The following is an 18,395-nucleotide window of genomic DNA, read 5'->3' as shown; positions in this document are numbered from 1 at the left end:
AAATAGTGTTGGGGGGTGGGGTGTTCCCTTGCCATAGAGTGTAAACCATCCCTAACCCACTCATGTTCAAGGTTTGGGTTTTACTCAGCACTGGGAAGAAAGTTAATCCCACCAGACCCGTCCTGTTGCCACCCCTGGTCCGACTACTATTTTAACCAAGCTGATGGAAAAATGGTTGTAGTAAGTTAAAAATATAAGTTATTATTGTGGAGGGATAAAACCGCTGGCTTCCAGGATGACGACATGTGTCCCACACGCAATAGAAGGCACGATTAGGAACGAAGCTCCGACCTGGTGATATGTAATGCTCGGGTCAAAATCCAAAGAGAACGGCTCAGGGAAACACACTTCCGTGAGTAGAAAGATTTCTAATCCCAAAATCTTCGAGATTTAAGCGTCAAAGCCAAGGGCTCTTGCCCAGAGGATATCCTACGAATCAAATCCCTAAATTAAAGGGGATAAGGAGGAAAACGTGTAAAGCATCAATTCTTTTCTTACAATTAAGAGAGGGATGACACTACAAAGGTATGAAAATTCTTGTTCTTAAACCGCTTATATTCTTACTCTGATTCCGAGGACTAACTTTGGCATCAGAGGTTCTGTGGAATAGGGAAAAGGGAGGGTTGCAAGGAACTGAAGATCAACCCACAAGGAGTTTGTGGATCTTGAGGTAATCACTAAAAACACCTCTACCATTATGAGTCAAGGGATTGGAAATTTGATTTGTTAAGGGCTAGACCTGGATTTAGGCTATTGTGTAACAGATATGAACTTGGTCTTATTTTTTTTGAGATCCCATTTTTATTTTTTTGGGATTGATCCAATTTTGATCCAGTACTGACCCAATTTATGTTAATTAATTTTATATGTTTATGCTTTTATAAGGTCTAGGTTCAATAAATCTTTCATCTTATTGATACCAATTTAGTACTAATTCAACTCGAATCTGATCCATTGTCAGCTATGCCATGATCTAAATAGTGGGTCAGCCCACGATCTTATTGGGTTTAATTTTGTCTTCAGTCGAAGGCAGGTCTCTTCATATCTTTTCTTATTACTTCAATTCAGTGTTCCTCATTTAATTGAAGAAAACAATGTTTTGAGAACTAAAAAGTGAGCAACGCTTTCCGAGGGCATGCAAAACACATTCTAGCCCCATGTGTTCATGCGAGTTATGTAGGCGTGCTTGGTTGCATCATTTCTTTGAGATCTTCAGTGGGAACTCTTAAAATGGACCATTTTATAAATCAAACATTTATAAAGACAACATGACAGAACCCACCATTATTCCAACCGTTGGGATAAAACACGATTTGATCAGTGTGTGAGAGTCTGACTTGGCCAATTTGGATAGTGTGCGGTTCAAACCAAACTCAATAGGCCCCTTGCCGGATCCAAAATCTGGTTCTTAAAACGACCTAATCACGTGCACTCAGGCATAGTTCGCAACCATGAATTTATAACTTGTCGTCGGTGATCAAGATGATTGGAGGACAGCTGGGTGACATATCCCATGTATATAACATGTCTCAAGGACTCAATAGAAGATTTGCAGCAAAAAGAATACAGGAGTTTTTGTACAAAGTTCCACTGTTTGCAAACCTCAAATAATATGTTGAAGATGATTTTAGTGTTTTTTTATATTATAGAAGTGGTCATATTTTATGTTTAAAAATGATACTTTTAATATTAATATGAAAAATAAATTCATTTAAATATAAATATACAATTTTAAAATCGGATTTAAAAAACCAGGTTTGAAAATGTGAAATACCGCTCCCTCCATGGTTTTAAAACTTGGAATCTTGTCTCTCCACACTAAAAGTCATCTCGATCTTTTGGGCAATCGTCGGAGTTTAGTCAAGATGAATCACCCAAAATTTGAAAATATCATTTGAATAAAAATAAAATAATCAAGTCAAATGGATTTCGCATTTTTGATAACAACTTTCATAATTATTTAAATATTTATTTTCTAGAAATAGGATTTGGTTGTGTGGAATAACAATAAATAATGAGAGATACTATTGGCATCCCCAACTTTTACTTATTACATCCCAATTAAAAAGAAAGAAAATAACTGAATGTTTGAAAATAAATAAATGTGAGGTACCAATAATGAGAGCTTTAGCCTTTTGAGTTTAGGATCTTGTATGAGCTTAATCATAATTGTAAATTACTGGAATTGTTTGAATGAGTGCTATAATGTTTTGTAATATTATGCTTTTAATTTCAGTCAAACTTTACAATGTTTAAATCTTTAATTAGGAGAAATAATTTAAGAAATTGGGATGTAATAAGTAAAAGTTGGGTGTCAATAGCAGCTCTCTAATTAAACTACATCGAGTGAAACGATTTATGTGAATCGAGGCGAGCTGACTCGGACGATTCAACTTTGCATCGGTGGTTTGCGACGAGACGAATGTACCGGGTTTTAAAAACCATGTGTCTCCCTCGTACAGAAATCAGAATTCAGAGCCGCTGAGTTTGGAGTTTTGGACTGAAAGAGAAATACTTAATGTGGGATTTGGGAGAGATCAGAAGTGGATTCGTTGCGTTTCATTTGCTAAGAAGAGAGAATCAGATCCGTCTTGCCGAAACCACTAGCAGTATCAGACGGACTGAAGAGGACTCCTAAAAAGGGTAAGAACATGGTGGTCAGGGTTATTGTTTCAACGGTGCTCTGTAAATCTCATAAACAGCTCAAAAATATCTTGTTTAATCCTCTACTCTCCATGACCTTCTTACATAAATCCTTTCATCTCACCAGGTATCTTTCTCTTCATTTTTGTTCTCTATATATTTTTCTTAAAGATGGAGTTTTGAGCTTTTCTGCCATTTTATTTCTGAATTTGTATAATGGGTATTGTAATATTGTTCATAGAAAGTAATGGGTATTGTTGATAATCTTGATATAATAGTGATTTATACCCCCTGAAATCTTAGTTCATAAAAACCCTTCTTTTAAATTAGTGTCAAACCCTTAACATGTTATTTCTGAGATCAAGATAAATCCGAATGGCGAAATAAATTTCACGATAACCTCCCTAATATTCGAGATAAGGCGATGGTTTTTTTTTATAATTTTTTTATAAGTCTTTTACACTACGCCCTGATTGGTAAAATGTAAAATGTAAAATGTCATGCAAAGTTTTGCCATTACGATGTTTTACAGTGCTTTCTTTGGGAATGCTTGGTAGTAACCCTAGAAAATCCTACTTGTTACAATTTAAGAAATTACTACAATCAGGGTGTGTTCTTTGCTATTTAAATGAGATTCTCTATGCAGATCAGAGGTTTAGGTTGATATTGCGTTGTACTCAGATGGCTATCTCATCCATCATGTTCTTCTTAGTAATATAACTGCATCTTATATTTTTTAAAGAAGTTATTACAATTGGAATTCAGAAAATTTCAACCTGGAAGCATCCATCCCTCCTGGCATCGTATCATATCTTGTTGATATGGGTATGTGGGCATGCTGAAGTATCTGGGTGTATTTAGATCAAAAAGTTATTTTTTCCTGGTTTTCTTCTTGTGTGATCGATCAATGTTTCAGTTTTCATTTAGTCTTCCATGTTAAGTTGAAATGGGAGTTTTATCATTTTTTTTTATATGAATAATCATTTTTTATTTCTTGTCATCCTTCTCAATCAGTAATTTATCTTATTCTTTAGTAAGTTCAGTGAGCTGGATGTTTTCTTTTTGTTAATCTCTTTGTAGATTCAAAATTCTCTCCTCTCTCATCCCCTTTTGTTTGTTGTAATTATTTCTTTCTTTCAATTTTCTTGTGAAAAAACTATCTACATGGGTAGTATCTCATGGTGCAGTAGTTCGTGTGGTGTTTCATGCAAGGTCTTCGATCAGAAATTTGTTCATGGGTCTCTATATAAAATGGGAAGTTTCTTCCTTGAAGAAAGATTTTGGATTCACTCAACTCCGCTTAGAAACATGTCACATGAAGCTGTGGAGCCTGTGAACAATTCAGGAAATGGGGCAGCTGCTGATGGTAACAGTAATGTGAAAGTGAAGAGGAAAAAGCTTAAAGGAAAGAGAGCAGTTGTAAGGTGGCTTAAGTTTTTCAGATATAAGAAGAAGAAAGATTATGAAAGAATGACCGCAGAAGAGAAGATTTTGTATAAATTGAGGAAGGTGAGGGTTTCATTAAATTAGCAGTCACCCAAATTAGAATTAGAAGTTCATATTTGTGTTCCCCATGAATAATATCCTACTTCAGTTATGCACTTTTCCTTTTTTGTGTACTCTATGTCATTAGAACTATAAATTTACTCTCAATTTAATATGATATATTATTTTCCAGTTTTTTTAATCTAATCACCACATACTAGTCCAGTGCCTCTCATACACTATTTTCTTTTTTCTTTTTCCACGTGATGAATGTATCAGGCTCAGAAAAAAGAGGTTAGACTTGTTGAAGCTCTGAAGAAGATCGAACCTCCAGAGTCATTAGAAGCAACCCATGATCCTGAAATATTGACACCAGAAGAGCACTTCTTTTTCTTAAAGATGGGCCTCAAGTGCAAGAACTACGTGCCTGTTGGAAGGCGTGGGATCTATCAAGGTGTGATCTTGAACATGCACTTACATTGGAAGAAACACCAGACACTAAAGGTTGTGGTGAAGACATTCACGCCAGAGGAGGTCAAGGAGATTGCGGCAGAATTAGCGAGACTAAGTGGAGGGATTGTGCTCGACATACATGAAGAGAATATTATCATAATGTACAGAGGGAAGAATTACTCTCAGCCACCAACCGAGATAATGTCGCCTAAGATCACTCTCTCCCGTAATAAGGTACGGCTGTCATATTTCTTTTGATAAGTGTAAAATTGATTAACACGAGAAAAAAAATTTCAGGAGGTTGAGGAGACCTACCTAGATGAAAAAATTTGGTAAGAAAACTGAAATAGATTACAAAGAAGGAACACGACCCTGAGTCCAACTCGAAAATGTTACAAAGCCATGTTGACCTTCCATTGATATCTTCCTTTTATAAAGCAAATTGACTTCGATTCTTAAATAATCCACATCACTTCTGGTTCAATTGTAACAAAAGTTTCCCTTTCAATATACAGGCTTTGAGTAAATCCAAGTACATAGAAAGCCTCCGATCTGTCCGGAAGTTCATTCCAAGGCTCGAACATGACCTTGAGTTACTTCAAGCACAAGCGAAAAGTAAACAAGAAAACAAAATGGAGGATGTAAACAAAAGCCAAATTCAAAAGGAAAGCCCAGATACCTTGAACACGCAGATATCCGACCAGAAAATGGAGAATTCATACAACTATAGAGAGAGAATGGTTGGAAATGACGTGCTCTCCGAGGATGATTCTGCAACTGAGTCGGATATGATATCAGATCCTGAAGCTTTGTCAGATATTTTTGAAACAGATTCTGATGAAGAAGCCGTAGAGAAGACGAAGCGTCCTCTTTATTTGAATGAGTTTGATAGGTTTCCAACTGAAACTAATGGAGAGCCGGAGGATTTTGAGGAGCACTTGCGTCAGATTTCTATTGACTCAAAGAAGACTGACGCAGCAAGGAAAGATGTAGAGTTACCAGACCTTGATGAGGTCGACCGTTTGTTCTTGCGCGCAGGATCACTGTTGAGGAAAAAGAGGAGATAAACGAGTTATCCAATGGTAATTTTTTTCATTTGGGAATTAATTAAATTTATTTACATTTATGTCCTACAGCTTGTAGTCTATTTGTATATTTCTCACTGCATTTTAGGATTGAAAGTTGATTATTTTGAGGTTTTCCTTCTTATCCCATTGTTCTACATGAGGGAAAGTTTTTTGCGGCTACATGAAATACGAGTTAGAACGTAAAATTCCTGTTGAGGAAAAAGAGGAGATAAGCAAGATATGTTATCCAATGGTAAAGTTTTATCATATTTGGGAATTAATTAAATTTATTGGCATTGATGTTCTTTATCTTCTTTGTTTTTCTTCACTGGATCTCCACTTTTTAGAGCCCCCTTTGTTTTTTCAGAGTTGATTATTTTGAGGTTTTCCTTCAAGAGAATGTTTTTTAAGCTCTTACTTCATCCCATTGTTCTTCTGTAATTGGAAACTTTTTTCGTGGTTATACAAATTACGAAGGGGGTCTTGTGATTTTTCGTGGGAAAATTGTAAGCAGGCTTTGAGTAATTTTCCGTGGTTTTGATCTTTCTAACCTCCAGGGTATAAAATGGGTTGGATTTTATCTAAGTGATACACAATCCGAATTTAGTAAGTTTAGACTCTTGGAGTAGTTCCAAATATAAAAAAATGGTCGAATATGGTTTGACGGCCCTTGATCCGAGTTGGGTCTGAGTTGGATACAGATCTATCCCTATATCCGCCTAGGTTCAAATGACATATTACTTTACATTTAGTATTTAGGTTTTTTAAAATATCATTTTCTACTTCTTCAATATAACATGAATTCTTAAAAAAGAAAAATTATAATAATAAAATAGAATAATATAACAATTAGCAAAGAAGTATAGAAGAAAATGACAAATAATACGAAATTATCTGACCCGACTTGATGAAGAATTCAGTTGGGTCTGATCCAGATTAGATGAAAGCAAAAGAGCTTGGATATGGTATAATAAAATCATCATTTTTATATATGGGTTGGGATGACTTATTAAAAAAAAAAAAGAATAATGATTTTCAACGCCCCCTCCTTCATACACCTCATACACCCCTTGATGTGGCTTGTGTTAGAATCATAGATTCTTTTCTTCGGGATAAACAATCATACTTATGGGAATAAACAGTTGCGTATCCCAAGGGAAAAAAATATGTGGCTCTAACCCATGCCACATCAGGGGGCGTGTGTCAGAAAACCACAACTAAAAAAAAATGTTATCCCGACAATTAAAACGTGAAATCCATTTCCTTGGAAATACTGATGTATATTTTTTTATTAATTATTAAATAACTAAAATGAGGGAGAGATGGCCAAGCACTCTTAATTGCGGAGTTCTGATAGCATTCGATGTAGTTAATGTATTCTTGGAAACATGTTTTATCCAAATAAACCATTGAATTGCATGTTTTAATGGTCGGCAAATTTCATATATTTTTATGATTTATTTTTCATGACTCACCAGATCCGCACTTTTCCAAATCATCTGTGGTGTGACAAAAAGCCCATTTTTGTTATTTTTACGATTAAAAATGGGCTTACCTGGCCCAAAATATACAAGGCTTTTTTATCTTTTTATTCGATGGATCATCGCCACATTGAAATTATGGTACAGCTTAGCTTTACAAGTGGGGCCCACAGTGAGTGGTGGTCTCATTCTATATGTGTTCTGCACACACGATAATCTCCTCTGTTTCGTCTTCTTCCACCACTTGTGCTGCGAAACAGTTAACGGCAATAAAACTAACACCAAGATCCGTTAGAATTATCTAGGGTTTTTTTTTTTTCCTCGGTTCGGTAAAAAAAACGGGGGTTTTATTTAGGTTTTTTTTATTTATTATTTATGGTTAGAAGTGGAGATTCGTGGGGGTTTTTGTTGATGTGAAAGATTTGGTTCATAAATGAAAAAAATTGCAATTTTTTTTTGCTCTCTAATGGCTCCATTTCATGCTTCTTTCAATAAGTTGGAACGTTGATCCAGAGGATTGCTTGGGTAGAAGCTTAATTCTGGTAAGAATCTAATAATATCAAAGTTTTAATTCTGTTTTATTGCTTCTCCTTCGCAATTGGGTCTGTTTGGTTCGACATTTTTTTTTAGCACAAATTTTCTATCCAAACAGGTCCTTTATCGTAAGAATCTTAGGGTTTTAATATATAGAATTCAATTGAGACTGAATCTTTCATTTCTAAGTTCCATTCCACAGATAATGAATCATCTACATGATACAATACCACTTCAACGTATGTTAATAATTCACCACTTCAATGCCAACCGTTAGATGTGAGCCATTATTATTATTATTATTTTAAATAAATATAAATTTTATTAATGATAAAAGGAGATCAAGAAGACCAGTGAAAGGGTACAATATGAAAAAGTAGAAAAAATGCCTACCCGACACTCACAGTCACAGCCCTCACAAATCCGATGGACTCTTTTTATTCTCTAATATACAGGCTTTCTACCACCAATTGAACAAAGATGACAAAGATGTGGGTTGGCATCCAAAAACTCCATATAAAGATAGGAAATGTGACGATTTCTTTCTTTTAGACAAAACTTGTTACAAAGCGTGCAATGGGTACATTTTAAATTTTCCATTTCTTTGGCAAAGATGATGGAAGCACTAGAAGGGTTTATGCTCCTAGTTGACAAGAAGGAATCACACCCATTTCATGTGATTTCACCTAGGAATCTTTGATAGGATGTGGGTTCGGTTCTGTTTAAAGTTGTAGTTTATCAATGGCATCTTTTATGATGATCAATGAACATAATGCACAAGTTATCGCCGTTACATTAGTGAGGTAAACAGAAAGGACTTCTTTTTTCCATGATATCTTGTCCTGAATCATTCTCACAATGTCTTAGATCTGTATTGTACACCAAGGGGTAGACATATGAAGTTGGCACCTCACCCATTGCATCCCAACCTTAGTCTTGGCACTTCTTCTGAACACTTGCGACTTCAGTAAACGTTATCTGCTCTACTACTTACTAAAGACTCGTGACTTAAATTCAAGCTTAGAGATTTAGCGTCACTTGTCACATCAAACAGCTAGATAGACCTGTTATGGTTGAAGTTTCAGCTTCCTCAACCCTTTTTTGGTTGGTTAACAGTTTTCCAAACAGAATTTTCTACTGACTTCCGAGTCCAATAACAGAGTTTTAGATGCATACAATTTTGGTCAGATCTCATCATGAATTATAAGGAATCACTAATAATTGGTAAAAAAATTGGTGGGGTGTAGAATTGAATCGTCCTTCTTACAAAGTTGTGTTATTCATAATTTTTCGTAAACCACTGCTTGGTCTGAAAAAGAGTTCTTATTCTCTAACAAAACCTCAACTTTATTCCATCTCATTCAAAAGAGAAGTTACATGGCTTTAAATAACAATACATAAAAGAAATGGCTTTAATTGATGTAATTGACAACAACCCTTGGTACCAATTCCCTTGTGGAGACTGGTGTACAATACGTTACATATTGGGAATTCACTTCCTCTATACCTAAGTTCTTATAAAAGTTCAACTTTTCTGCTACTCATTGAGAAAAAAGAAACTTAATAACTCCACCTTGAACTCTAGTTCTGATTAAAGAAAACTACTTTCCTAATCCATTATCTTCTACATATCAAAAATAAAAATCTAATATCTTTGCACAATAACATGGTGCTCTACCCCTTTTGTGGTTGGATCATCCCTTTATCTTATGTATGATGTCTTTGCTATTCAATTTGAAAATTTAATTATAAAATTGTCTTTGACATCATCTTCAAGTTCTTTACTACCTTGCTTTTCATGTTGTTGACTTGTAGTGATCATTTGTCTGTCTCCAATGCAAAGTGAAATGCGGGGATGTTTCTTCATTACGTTACTTTTGATTTTGGGAGGACATGTAATTGAATGGATGGACTGGGAATATAAATTGTCTATTATTTGTCCTTCGGGGTTTTAGGTGGATGCGTGAAGAATGACTTTTCCAATAATGTAGTTGGAGCATAATGGAGGGTACCTTTAGTCTAGGATTTCATTTAGATGAAAACGATAAGGGTTTGGAAGAGGAAACGTTTGGTGAAGATGGAACAGCAGAAAATGAGCTCGAGAAGAATTTAATCTCACATACAGATGGAGATGATAAGATAGCGGGAGAGTCCATTGACAGATTACCTGAAAATGAGGAAGCTGTAGAGCCATATGTTGGCATGGAGTTCAAATCAAGAAACAGTGCTAGGGAATTTTATGTTTCACATGGCAGGCGTATAGGTTTCACTGTACGAATTCATCATAATCGTCGTTCACGAATAAATGAGGCTGTTATTAGTCAAGATTATGTTTGCTCGAAAGAAGGTTTCCGTGCAAAGAAGTATATAGAAAGGAAAGACAGAATACTTCCTCCGCCACCAGTCACCAGAGAAGGATGTCATGCAATGATTAGGGTAACTCTAAAGGATGGAGGAAAATGGGTTGTTACCAAATTTGTAAAAGATCACAGTCACAAACTAATGAGTCCTAGTGAGCTTCCATGGCGACGGTCGGATAAGATTTTACTCAGTGAGGTATGTTTAAGATTAACCATTGTATGGGATGGCATCTACAAACTGTTTATTTTTATTAGAGAGCTGCTATTGGCAGCCCAACTTTTACTTATTACACTCCCATTAAAAATAAAGAAAAGAAGTTGAATGGTTGAGAATAAGTAAAAGTTGAGGTGCCAATAGAAGCTCTCTTGTGGTTTTGCAGATTTCTATATCTTGGGTTTAGGATTTTATATGAGCATAATCATAATTGTAAACAACTACTGAAATTGTTTGAAAAAGTGTTATAATGTTGAGAATAGAATTTCAGACAAACCTTGGAAATGTTTGAGGAGTGGGTTTTAATCTTTAATTGGGGGGTGATAAATTTTTTTTAAGAAATTGGTGTGTAATAAGTAAAAGTTGGGGTGCCAATGGCAGCCAGCCATCTTTTGTTAATATTTAGATGAGATGGTCAGTATCTTTATATTTAAATAAAAAAATTCCAAAAAATTCTTAGACCATTCCGAAACAGTCGAAGGTTTATGTAAGCACCACACTGATGGTAGCAGATAGGGAAGATGTATTCTTCCCTTTCAGATGAAAATATGTCTCATAAATCTTGTATCAATGTTTCTAATGATATAAGTTTAATATATACTTTTGCAGGATGAGAAGGATAAGAAAATTCGAGAACTATCCATCGAACTGTACAATGAGAAGCGAAAATGTGAACGACGGTGTGCAGCATATCAAGAACAGTTACAAATGGTTTTGAAAGATATTGAGTCACACACTGATCACCTATCAAGAAGAGTTCAAGATATTGTTCAGAGTATAAAAGAAGTTGAAGATGAATAAATTGGGTAGATAGAGAATTTGAGGATCTAAGCCTGAGGGCTCATGCTTACACGTTGTACCATTGCGCGTTTTCTTGTAAACAGGTTAGTTATTGTCTGCACGTTCAAGATCAATAAACTTTGATAAGGTCCTAAGACGTCCATTATTGGTTACTGTAACATAAATGGGAAGATCATTTTAATGAATGCATGCATTTCACGAGTTAGTTATTAGATGTATTTTTTAGTTTGATCCACTTTGTTTGCACGTTCAAGATCAATAAACTTTGATAAGGTTCTAAACGGAATTGAATGAACAAGATTTGTTTAGTGACTGTAAATTTAAATGATGATGATGAATTTTTTTGCACATACAAAAGTCAATCCGAGATCTCACAGAATTCAAATTGATTGATCGTAGGACGTCGCGTGTATTGCAGGCATCCCTATGTTGTGTCCCACAAGGCCAATTCCGAATTCTGTGAAATCCTTGATTGATTTTTCTTTGCACAGAAAATCTCTCTAGTTTGGAGTGTTCTATATGATGATCCCTTTTGGTCTAGAAGGACTTGAGGGAGATGTTTTGGAGCCAGGATGAAACTCTTGCATCTATTTCTTGGTGATGGTTAGAATTGTTAAAATCGAATATTTGACTTGACGATGAGGGAACAATTTGTTAGTAGTGTTGTTATTTGATTGAATTTGAGTGCTAAGGCTGTCATTGGATCAGATAGGAATCTTTTGTTAAAATTGTCGGACCCAAGTCGGATATGAGTATATCCACATTCAAATCCGATTTTTTTTTAAAATGAATCCGACTCCAAATTGATTAAAGTATGTATATAAAATATAATTTATTTGTTTCGCAATATTATTGAATTAGGTCTCTGATTGGGATATGGTCGATCCAGAACTGATCTGTAAATGTTGCAAAATGTTTGAAATAATGTGTTTAAATATGTAATTTCATATTTGATGTGTTCCCAAGGAGTTGATATAACAATCCTAAATTACCAATCATATCAAAAGAAATGAATTATAGGGCTAAATTAATTAATTATAAAGTCGGACAATATTAGATCATTCATTCCTAACGATGTCCCATGATCCCGCAATGAACACTAACATTGCAGGATATAAACTTATTTTCAAACATTTTGAGTATAAATCACTTCTTCCATTGTTGTTGCAAAGTTGCACTATTCAATCCTCAATTTTTTTTGAGGAATCAAGGTATCCAGGCCTTCCAGGCCGCTTAGAACACCCGATTAATCCTCGGGGCACCATGCAATTCCCTCTCATACACTTTGTAGTTTATGGGACAAATCCTTGAGAGTGTTCTTTGTCCCAAGGGGGAATTAGAACTCAACACCTATGTTTCGTGAGCTGTGGTCTTGGCCATCTCACAAACTCTTGAGGCTTATTCAATCACCATTGTTGCTATGGTAATTGCAAAAGTTTAAAAGCTCATCTCCAGACAATGTTGTAAACAAGAGAAAAAATGACTCTAGATTGAACTAGAGGGTGTAACTTGGTTCAGGTTGGGGCAAAATTGGAACCGAACCAACATTGATCGATTCCACTGAATAAGAACCAAAACCAAATCAAACCAAACAAAAGTCAGTTGGGTTCTATGGGTTGCCAATATTCAGAAAAAAAAAAAAAAAATCTTTTACACTAGATGTAAGGTTTTTAAAATGGACGGCTACTGAGCTTCCACATACTCCCAAACTTAAAAAAGAAATTCAACGGTGAAATATATATTTCAAAATTTGTAGAATATCATCCCGTACAATCCTGAAGCATTAGATCATGTTTTTAGATGCCAAAAAGGTAAGCCCAAGGACCCTTACTAAGGTGAAATCCTTACTAAGTTAGTAAGGCTAGGAGGACTCCTTCGTTAAGCTGCATTAAATACACTTTGGCAAATTGAATTTCCTACCAAAAATGCCTTCAAAAGATTTTTTTTATCAAAAACACCCTCGTATGCTTATTTTCAAAGTGTATTTAATGCAGCTTAACGTGTGCCCGCAACATGTTAACAAAACCCTAAGTAAGTTGGGCCACATTTCTTCGATCAGACCCACATCTTATTTAGTAACATATCTGATTGGACCCACTCCTTTGACACGTGGAGAAAGATGGTAAGGTGCAGCTTTGGACGGTAGACCTTCCATTCTCTCTAAAAGTTGGTACACACGAGACCTATCATTCGTTTGTTCAACGACTACAGCCGTTGGATAGACTTCCTAGTCTCGAGATCCGTGACAGGTTCATCTTCTTTCCAGATCAACTTCTGCGATTACTGCTTCTGGAGAAGAAGAAGAGCTCAAAGCTCTGATTCGTAGAGAATCAAAATAAAATAGAAACATCAAGCTCAGATCAGATACCTTGATTCCAAACAAAGTAAGTTCAAATCAAATTGAATTCGTTGGTGTTTTTTTCGTTTTTTTTTTTTTTAAAGATTTATAAAATATCCGATACCTCAATCTGATGAACTGAACCGCGTAAAAACCAGATATAAAGTAACAGAAAAACCCTAGTAAGAAATCAAGGAATCTCTAATTAAGGGATTGTTTGGATTACCAGGGAAACGATTTTTTTTTAATAGAATGGGAATTTGAGTAGGCTTTATAATTTGAAAAAAAAATGAAAATTTTAAGTTTCTAACTGATAAATGTGATCTGGGTCTTGTGTAAATAAATAAATTAAATTTTATTTGGTTGGAAATGGGGATTCAAACTGGACTTATTTGGAAACATAGATGTTAGAAGAAACCCTTAAAAATATAACTAACTACTGGTCTTTGTAATAAATGTCAGTGAAGTTTATGATAACTGATTTACATATGTTAGGCTAAAAAGCATGAACTTTTGAAGTTTTCTTCTTTGATATAAAAATGGGTTCCTCTCAGTGTGTGTGTCTAAAATTTCATGTCTTAGAAGACAGAATATGATTTGAAAAGATAAAATGCAGGGACCTGTTTGGGTAGCTAATTTTCACCATGGAAAAGTTTTCTCAAAAAAGGGTTTTTTTTTTTATAACTTATATATCAAAATAAAATTCCTTTAACAGATTTTAGGATCCCAATTTTATGCCAAAAAAAGACATATTTTATGAAAAAATGGCAATCCAAATAGATCCTTAACATGAAAATGAGAAACTTTTTTTTATCTAGTGAGGAGTGGATTCTGTTTGGTTTTGTTAAGTGGGTCATATTTCAAGAACACTAGAGTATGAGGCCGGAACATAAGATAGAAGACATGATTTCTTTACCTAGACACACCTAAGGTTGTTCTTTATTGCTTCCCTCATTTTTAAAGGATTCATAATTCATTTGTATTCTTTGCTGTGCTACAACAACTTAGATGATTGTCTTAAGTTAATTTCAAGCATCGGAAGTTGGCAACCAAATGAGTTGGAATATTGATTTTAGAGTCTAGACTTAGCTTTTTCTGTCACGTCAAGAGGACATAATAGAATGGATGGACGGAATGGGAATGTGATCAAATTAATTTAGTTTATTTTCTTTTATTAGGGACAACATAATGGCAAGCACCTTAGATGAAGGACTCTGCCCAATGGAATATGATGAGGGATCCAATGCCGAAACCATTGGTGAAGATGACGAGAAAGAAGACGGACTGCTCGAGAGTTGTGCTTCACATGTTTGTAGTAGTAATAATGAGATAATGGCTTCTATAGAAGACTTATCTACAAATACACAAGTTTTAGAACCATATACCGGAATGGCTTTCGAATCAGTAGAAGATGCTAGAGTTTTTTATAATGTGTATGCCAAGCACATTGGATTCACCATACGCACAAATCGTATTCGACATTCACAAAAGAACAGGACCATTATAGCTCGGGACTATGTTTGTTCAAGAGAAGGTTTTCGTGCAGAGAAGCACACACTTAGAAAAGATAGAATTCTTCCGCCACGGCCGATCACAAGAGAAGGATGCAAAGCAATGATTAGGGTGGCTGTGAGGGATGGAGGTAAATGGGTTGTTACCAAATTTGTTCAAGAGCACAATCACAATCTAATGATCCATAATAAAGCTCCAGATCATCAATCAAAAACCAATGTACTTAGTGAGGTATGTTTGGAATCAATTATCCTTCTTAATGGTACTTAGTTGCTATTTGTTGTTTGTATCTGTTTCATTGGATATTATGATAACTAAAAACTAAATCATGGTGTTGCGTAGTTGTGTGACAGTGTGAACATGAGCTTTAAGTCCTAATGGTAGCTTATAACTTCTTCTTTTTTTCCAAAAATGGACTTCCTTGTGAAGAAGTCACTTTTGTCTTTAGAAGTCCAAAATAGTTGAAATTTTGTTTTTAGTGAAGACTTTTAATACGGGGTCTTCTTTGTTTGGTCCACTGCTTTAGATAAAATCTTAGAGGTTGATGATTGAATTGCTCATAAGCATATGATCGTTGGTCCCATTGTTATGTTGCAGTTAAGTGGCTAAAAAATCAATTCTCTCTTGATCCGTCGTAAGGAGACATTTAAGATCTGGTCCCATTTTTCTCTCTTTTCGACATCTATTAGACCCTCATTTGCAGTTTATTAGTATCTAGAAGAGATAAGCACAAGAACCTTCAAGAGGACTGGGGAGAGTCCCTAGTAGCAAGAATCCTCTACCAAGCATGTCGTTCCTACTTCTTTCTAGTTTTTGGTGACACCCACTCTCAACATAGAGCCATTTCTTGGCGTGTCAGAGTAAAAGACATTATATGGGGAACCACATAAAAATCTCTGTGTTTTGTGTGTAATTGCATCTTGCTTTATTTTTTCTTTCTTTATTGTTCTAGGATCGATTTCTTTACATTTCTATTATATAGTACACAATCAGAAAATGGCATTTTCATGTTTTGAGAAGGTTGTCCGTCATCTTCTTTCCGTCTGTGGTTTAGCAGCAACTAATGTTTGGAGAAACTTACTTTTGCAGGCTGAGAAGGATAAGAAAATTGAGGATCTATTTAATGATTTGCATCATGAGAGACAGCGATCCGCAGCCTTTCGAGAACAGTTGCATTTGGTTTTGAAAGATATTGAGGAACATGCTGAATATATATCTATGAGAGTTGAAGACATAGTTAACAATATGCGAGAAATTGAGTCTGAAGGTCAAGAGCTGTCACACCTCATGTAAAGAGAGAAAATATTGCAGATATATTTTCAAAGCCATTCGCCTGTTGTACTGAAGTGGATAATCAACTTCAACTTTGGGTATATTTCAGCTTAAATCTCTTTTTCTGCAATCAAGGTAAGCTTTGATATGGTTCTCTGAACTTCAAGTGTTAATGTTGTTTAGGTAAATCTAAGTCGCATAATTACTATTGATTAATTCCCATACCTGTGGAATTCGTGCCTATATTCGATGGTGCTCCACTGAAGCACTCTAGGCCAATTCGACCAGATTTAATGATTAGTAAAAAAAAATTCGGTGATTTTTTGAAAAGTCACGATTAAAATGTGACTTGCATCCCTAACGATTAAAACGGTAAAAAAATGTGACTTTTTCCTGTGTAACAAAAATCACCGACCTTTGCTCATTTTTTTCACAGGGATAAAATTTTAACCATTTTCTCTCTTTTTTTTAAATGTGGGATTTGATGCCTAATAGAATTTGGTAATTCATAAATGAGAAATATGGGATTTGATGATAATAACTTGATCTTATGAATTTTCATTAGATATCCATTTTTTCCTAACTTTTAATATATATTTTTATCTTTTATTTTCATCGTTTTTTCCACTTTTTAACGCTTTTTCCAAAGTTTTCCCTTACCGATTTAAACCCATACTCCGACTTTGTGACTATGATCGTAACGAGTCCATCCACAACTTTTTGGCTATCATTTAGAATATATAAATAATTATTCGATTTTTTATCATAAATGCATGAATGCAGTGAGGATCAGCAAAAACCGATGGCCAAGAAATACTCCGAAGTGATCATTTTCATTGTCTTGATTCTATTATCTATGAGAACATAGAGATTGAGGAAGATGTTGTGCGGTTGAAACGGAGGTTTGCTTTTGTAATGCTATGTGACAAACCTCTCCCAATCTAGTTAAAAGGAAAATTTTGATAAATAGCAGTAAAATTGGCTATAGTTTATGAAGGTAAATGTTGGAAAATCAAGAAATAAGATGTTCATAATAATAGAGATGATGATTGTCCAATGTACCGATATCCTAAATATGGGGTTCTCATCATTGTTCTTTGGAACGAGATTTCAACTTCCAGCCTTCGGTTCAATTGATTCTTTATTTTCTTTCTCCAAGCATTCAAAACCCTAACAATAAGAAAACTTTGTTGATTTTCTTCACGTCTTCCAGTATCATGGAAGGTAAAACTTGCATGGGTTATTGGGGGTCGAATCGGTAGTTCTTCTTTCTCACCCCTTACTCCTCCCTATTTCATGAGACAGCCTCTCATCTCCTCTTGTCTCTATTTTGCAAATGAGTTGTGCTGAAGTGATCTCATTTCGCACTTTGCTGATGTGGAGGTGTGCACAGAAGCATAGATGTTTTTCAATCGTATCTCGATGAAAAGCATTTATGATTTATACACACCTACCACATCAGCAATGTGTAAAATGAGGTCAATCTTTTTTCTTCTCTTGGATTGATGAAATGAGGTCACTCTAGCATTATTCCTTGCGATATATATATATATATGTATATATATTAGAAATACCCCTTGACATCCGGGTCTCCTCTAAAACGCACCTTAAAGGGGTTTACTTCAAACAAACTCTCACGTTTTGGTAAATATGTGAAATACACATGTTTTCAAAAGGAGACGTGCCCCTTGACCTCGGTCTTCTACGAAAGACTCTTTAAATGTTAATATGAAAGCATCAAAATATATCGAATGGTCCAATAATATCTAGGAATTGGTTTCGGTATTGAAACAAAACTAAATTTTAATCCACACCCGTAACCATGTATTTCCTCAGAAACATGTTCCTCCATCCTACTTTGTCTATAAGCAAAGTGAACGAAGAAACATGTGTTTCGTATCTGTTTTTAGTATCTCAAGTAACATTCTCTCAGGCATTTCTCTTGCTCTTGTACAAATTTTAATTTGATTATTTCTTCCTAGTCTTTCCATCCTCATTTGTATATTTCTTTTTATCAATACAAATTTTGCTCACTTGGCCCGCACCAAAAAAAAAAAAAAAAAATCTTAGACAGTAAAATAGAGAATGTTCCCAAAATGTAAAGCATGAGATCCCAGGTCTGTCAAAGTGGGGGGTCTTGCAGAAATAGAGTAGCAAGATCCCTGATATCTATTTGAAAAGTAACAATCTCGCAGCTTTGTTACATTTTAAGGAGATCTTCACTTTATAAACCAT

The 18,395-nt window shown here is 35.0% G+C and overlaps 3 protein-coding genes across 11 annotated transcripts; all 3 read left to right on the top strand.

Moving 5' to 3' along the window:
• The first annotated feature begins 2,482 nt into the window (after positions 1 to 2,482).
• Positions 2,483 to 5,957, top strand: LOH1 (RNA-binding CRS1 / YhbY (CRM) domain protein). Of its 7 annotated transcripts, none has more exons than XM_086438753.1 (4): positions 2,483 to 2,770; positions 3,816 to 4,152; positions 4,408 to 4,815; positions 5,097 to 5,957. In XM_086438753.1, exons 1-4 carry the CDS (start codon positions 2,652 to 2,654, stop codon positions 5,646 to 5,648), a joined length of 1,416 nt encoding a protein of 471 aa, XP_086294879.1. In that variant the 5' UTR covers positions 2,483 to 2,651; the 3' UTR covers positions 5,649 to 5,957. The 7 variants fall into 7 exon arrangements, with proteins under 7 accessions (XP_086294879.1, XP_086294882.1, XP_086294881.1 ...); XM_086438756.1 differs by having other exon boundaries at positions 2,484 to 2,770; positions 3,834 to 4,152; XM_086438755.1 differs by having other exon boundaries at positions 2,484 to 2,770; positions 3,831 to 4,152.
• A 1,421-nt stretch (positions 5,958 to 7,378) lies between these two features.
• LOC147403245 (protein FAR1-RELATED SEQUENCE 5-like) lies at positions 7,379 to 11,237 on the top strand. Of its 2 annotated transcripts, none has more exons than XM_086438762.1 (3): positions 7,379 to 7,671; positions 9,507 to 10,219; positions 10,847 to 11,237. In XM_086438762.1, the coding sequence occupies exons 2-3, from the start codon at positions 9,665 to 9,667 to the stop codon at positions 11,036 to 11,038; spliced, it is 747 nt and encodes a 248-aa protein (XP_086294888.1). In that variant the 5' UTR covers positions 7,379 to 7,671; positions 9,507 to 9,664; the 3' UTR covers positions 11,039 to 11,237. The 2 variants fall into 2 exon arrangements, with proteins under 2 accessions (XP_086294888.1, XP_086294887.1); XM_086438761.1 differs by having other exon boundaries at positions 9,479 to 10,219.
• A 1,879-nt stretch (positions 11,238 to 13,116) lies between these two features.
• On the top strand, positions 13,117 to 18,340 carry LOC147403244 (protein FAR1-RELATED SEQUENCE 5-like). Of its 2 annotated transcripts, XR_015177465.1 has the most exons (4): positions 13,117 to 13,422; positions 14,555 to 15,119; positions 15,978 to 16,295; positions 16,944 to 18,340. XR_015177465.1 is itself a non-coding variant. In XM_086438751.1 (3 exons), exons 2-3 carry the CDS (start codon positions 14,565 to 14,567, stop codon positions 16,179 to 16,181), a joined length of 759 nt encoding a protein of 252 aa, XP_086294877.1. In that variant the 5' UTR covers positions 13,117 to 13,422; positions 14,555 to 14,564; the 3' UTR covers positions 16,182 to 16,348. The 2 variants fall into 2 exon arrangements, 1 of the variants encoding a protein (XP_086294877.1); XM_086438751.1 differs by lacking the exon at positions 16,944 to 18,340 and having other exon boundaries at positions 15,978 to 16,348.
• The last annotated feature ends 55 nt before the right edge of the window (positions 18,341 to 18,395 follow it).

The sequence above is a fragment of the Akebia trifoliata genome, chromosome 4 (assembly GCF_017979445.1).
Source record: "Akebia trifoliata isolate Shusen 1 chromosome 4, ASM1797944v1, whole genome shotgun sequence".
Classification (NCBI taxonomy): Eukaryota; Viridiplantae; Streptophyta; class Magnoliopsida; order Ranunculales; family Lardizabalaceae; genus Akebia; species Akebia trifoliata.
Note: the sequence above shows the minus strand (reverse complement) of the source record. Positions and strands in the feature narration are given on the sequence as shown.

What these genes read in the sequence shown, in the direction of transcription:
- LOH1 (XM_086438753.1), top strand. Translation starts at nt 2,652, where the DNA reads ATGGTGGTCAGGGTTATTGTTTCAACGGTGCTCTGTAAATCTCATAAA. An exon ending in TTTTGTATAAATTGAGGAAG is followed by an intron (nt 4,153 to 4,407) that starts GTGAGGGTTTCA and finishes TGAATGTATCAG; the next exon opens with GCTCAGAAAAAAGAGGTTAG. An exon ending in TCACTCTCTCCCGTAATAAG is followed by an intron (nt 4,816 to 5,096) that starts GTACGGCTGTCA and finishes TTCAATATACAG; the next exon opens with GCTTTGAGTAAATCCAAGTA.
- LOC147403245 (XM_086438762.1), top strand. Translation starts at nt 9,665, where the DNA reads ATGGAGGGTACCTTTAGTCTAGGATTTCATTTAGATGAAAACGATAAG. An exon ending in ATAAGATTTTACTCAGTGAG is followed by an intron (nt 10,220 to 10,846) that starts GTATGTTTAAGA and finishes ATACTTTTGCAG; the next exon opens with GATGAGAAGGATAAGAAAAT.
- LOC147403244 (XM_086438751.1), top strand. Translation starts at nt 14,565, where the DNA reads ATGGCAAGCACCTTAGATGAAGGACTCTGCCCAATGGAATATGATGAG. An exon ending in AAACCAATGTACTTAGTGAG is followed by an intron (nt 15,120 to 15,977) that starts GTATGTTTGGAA and finishes TTACTTTTGCAG; the next exon opens with GCTGAGAAGGATAAGAAAAT.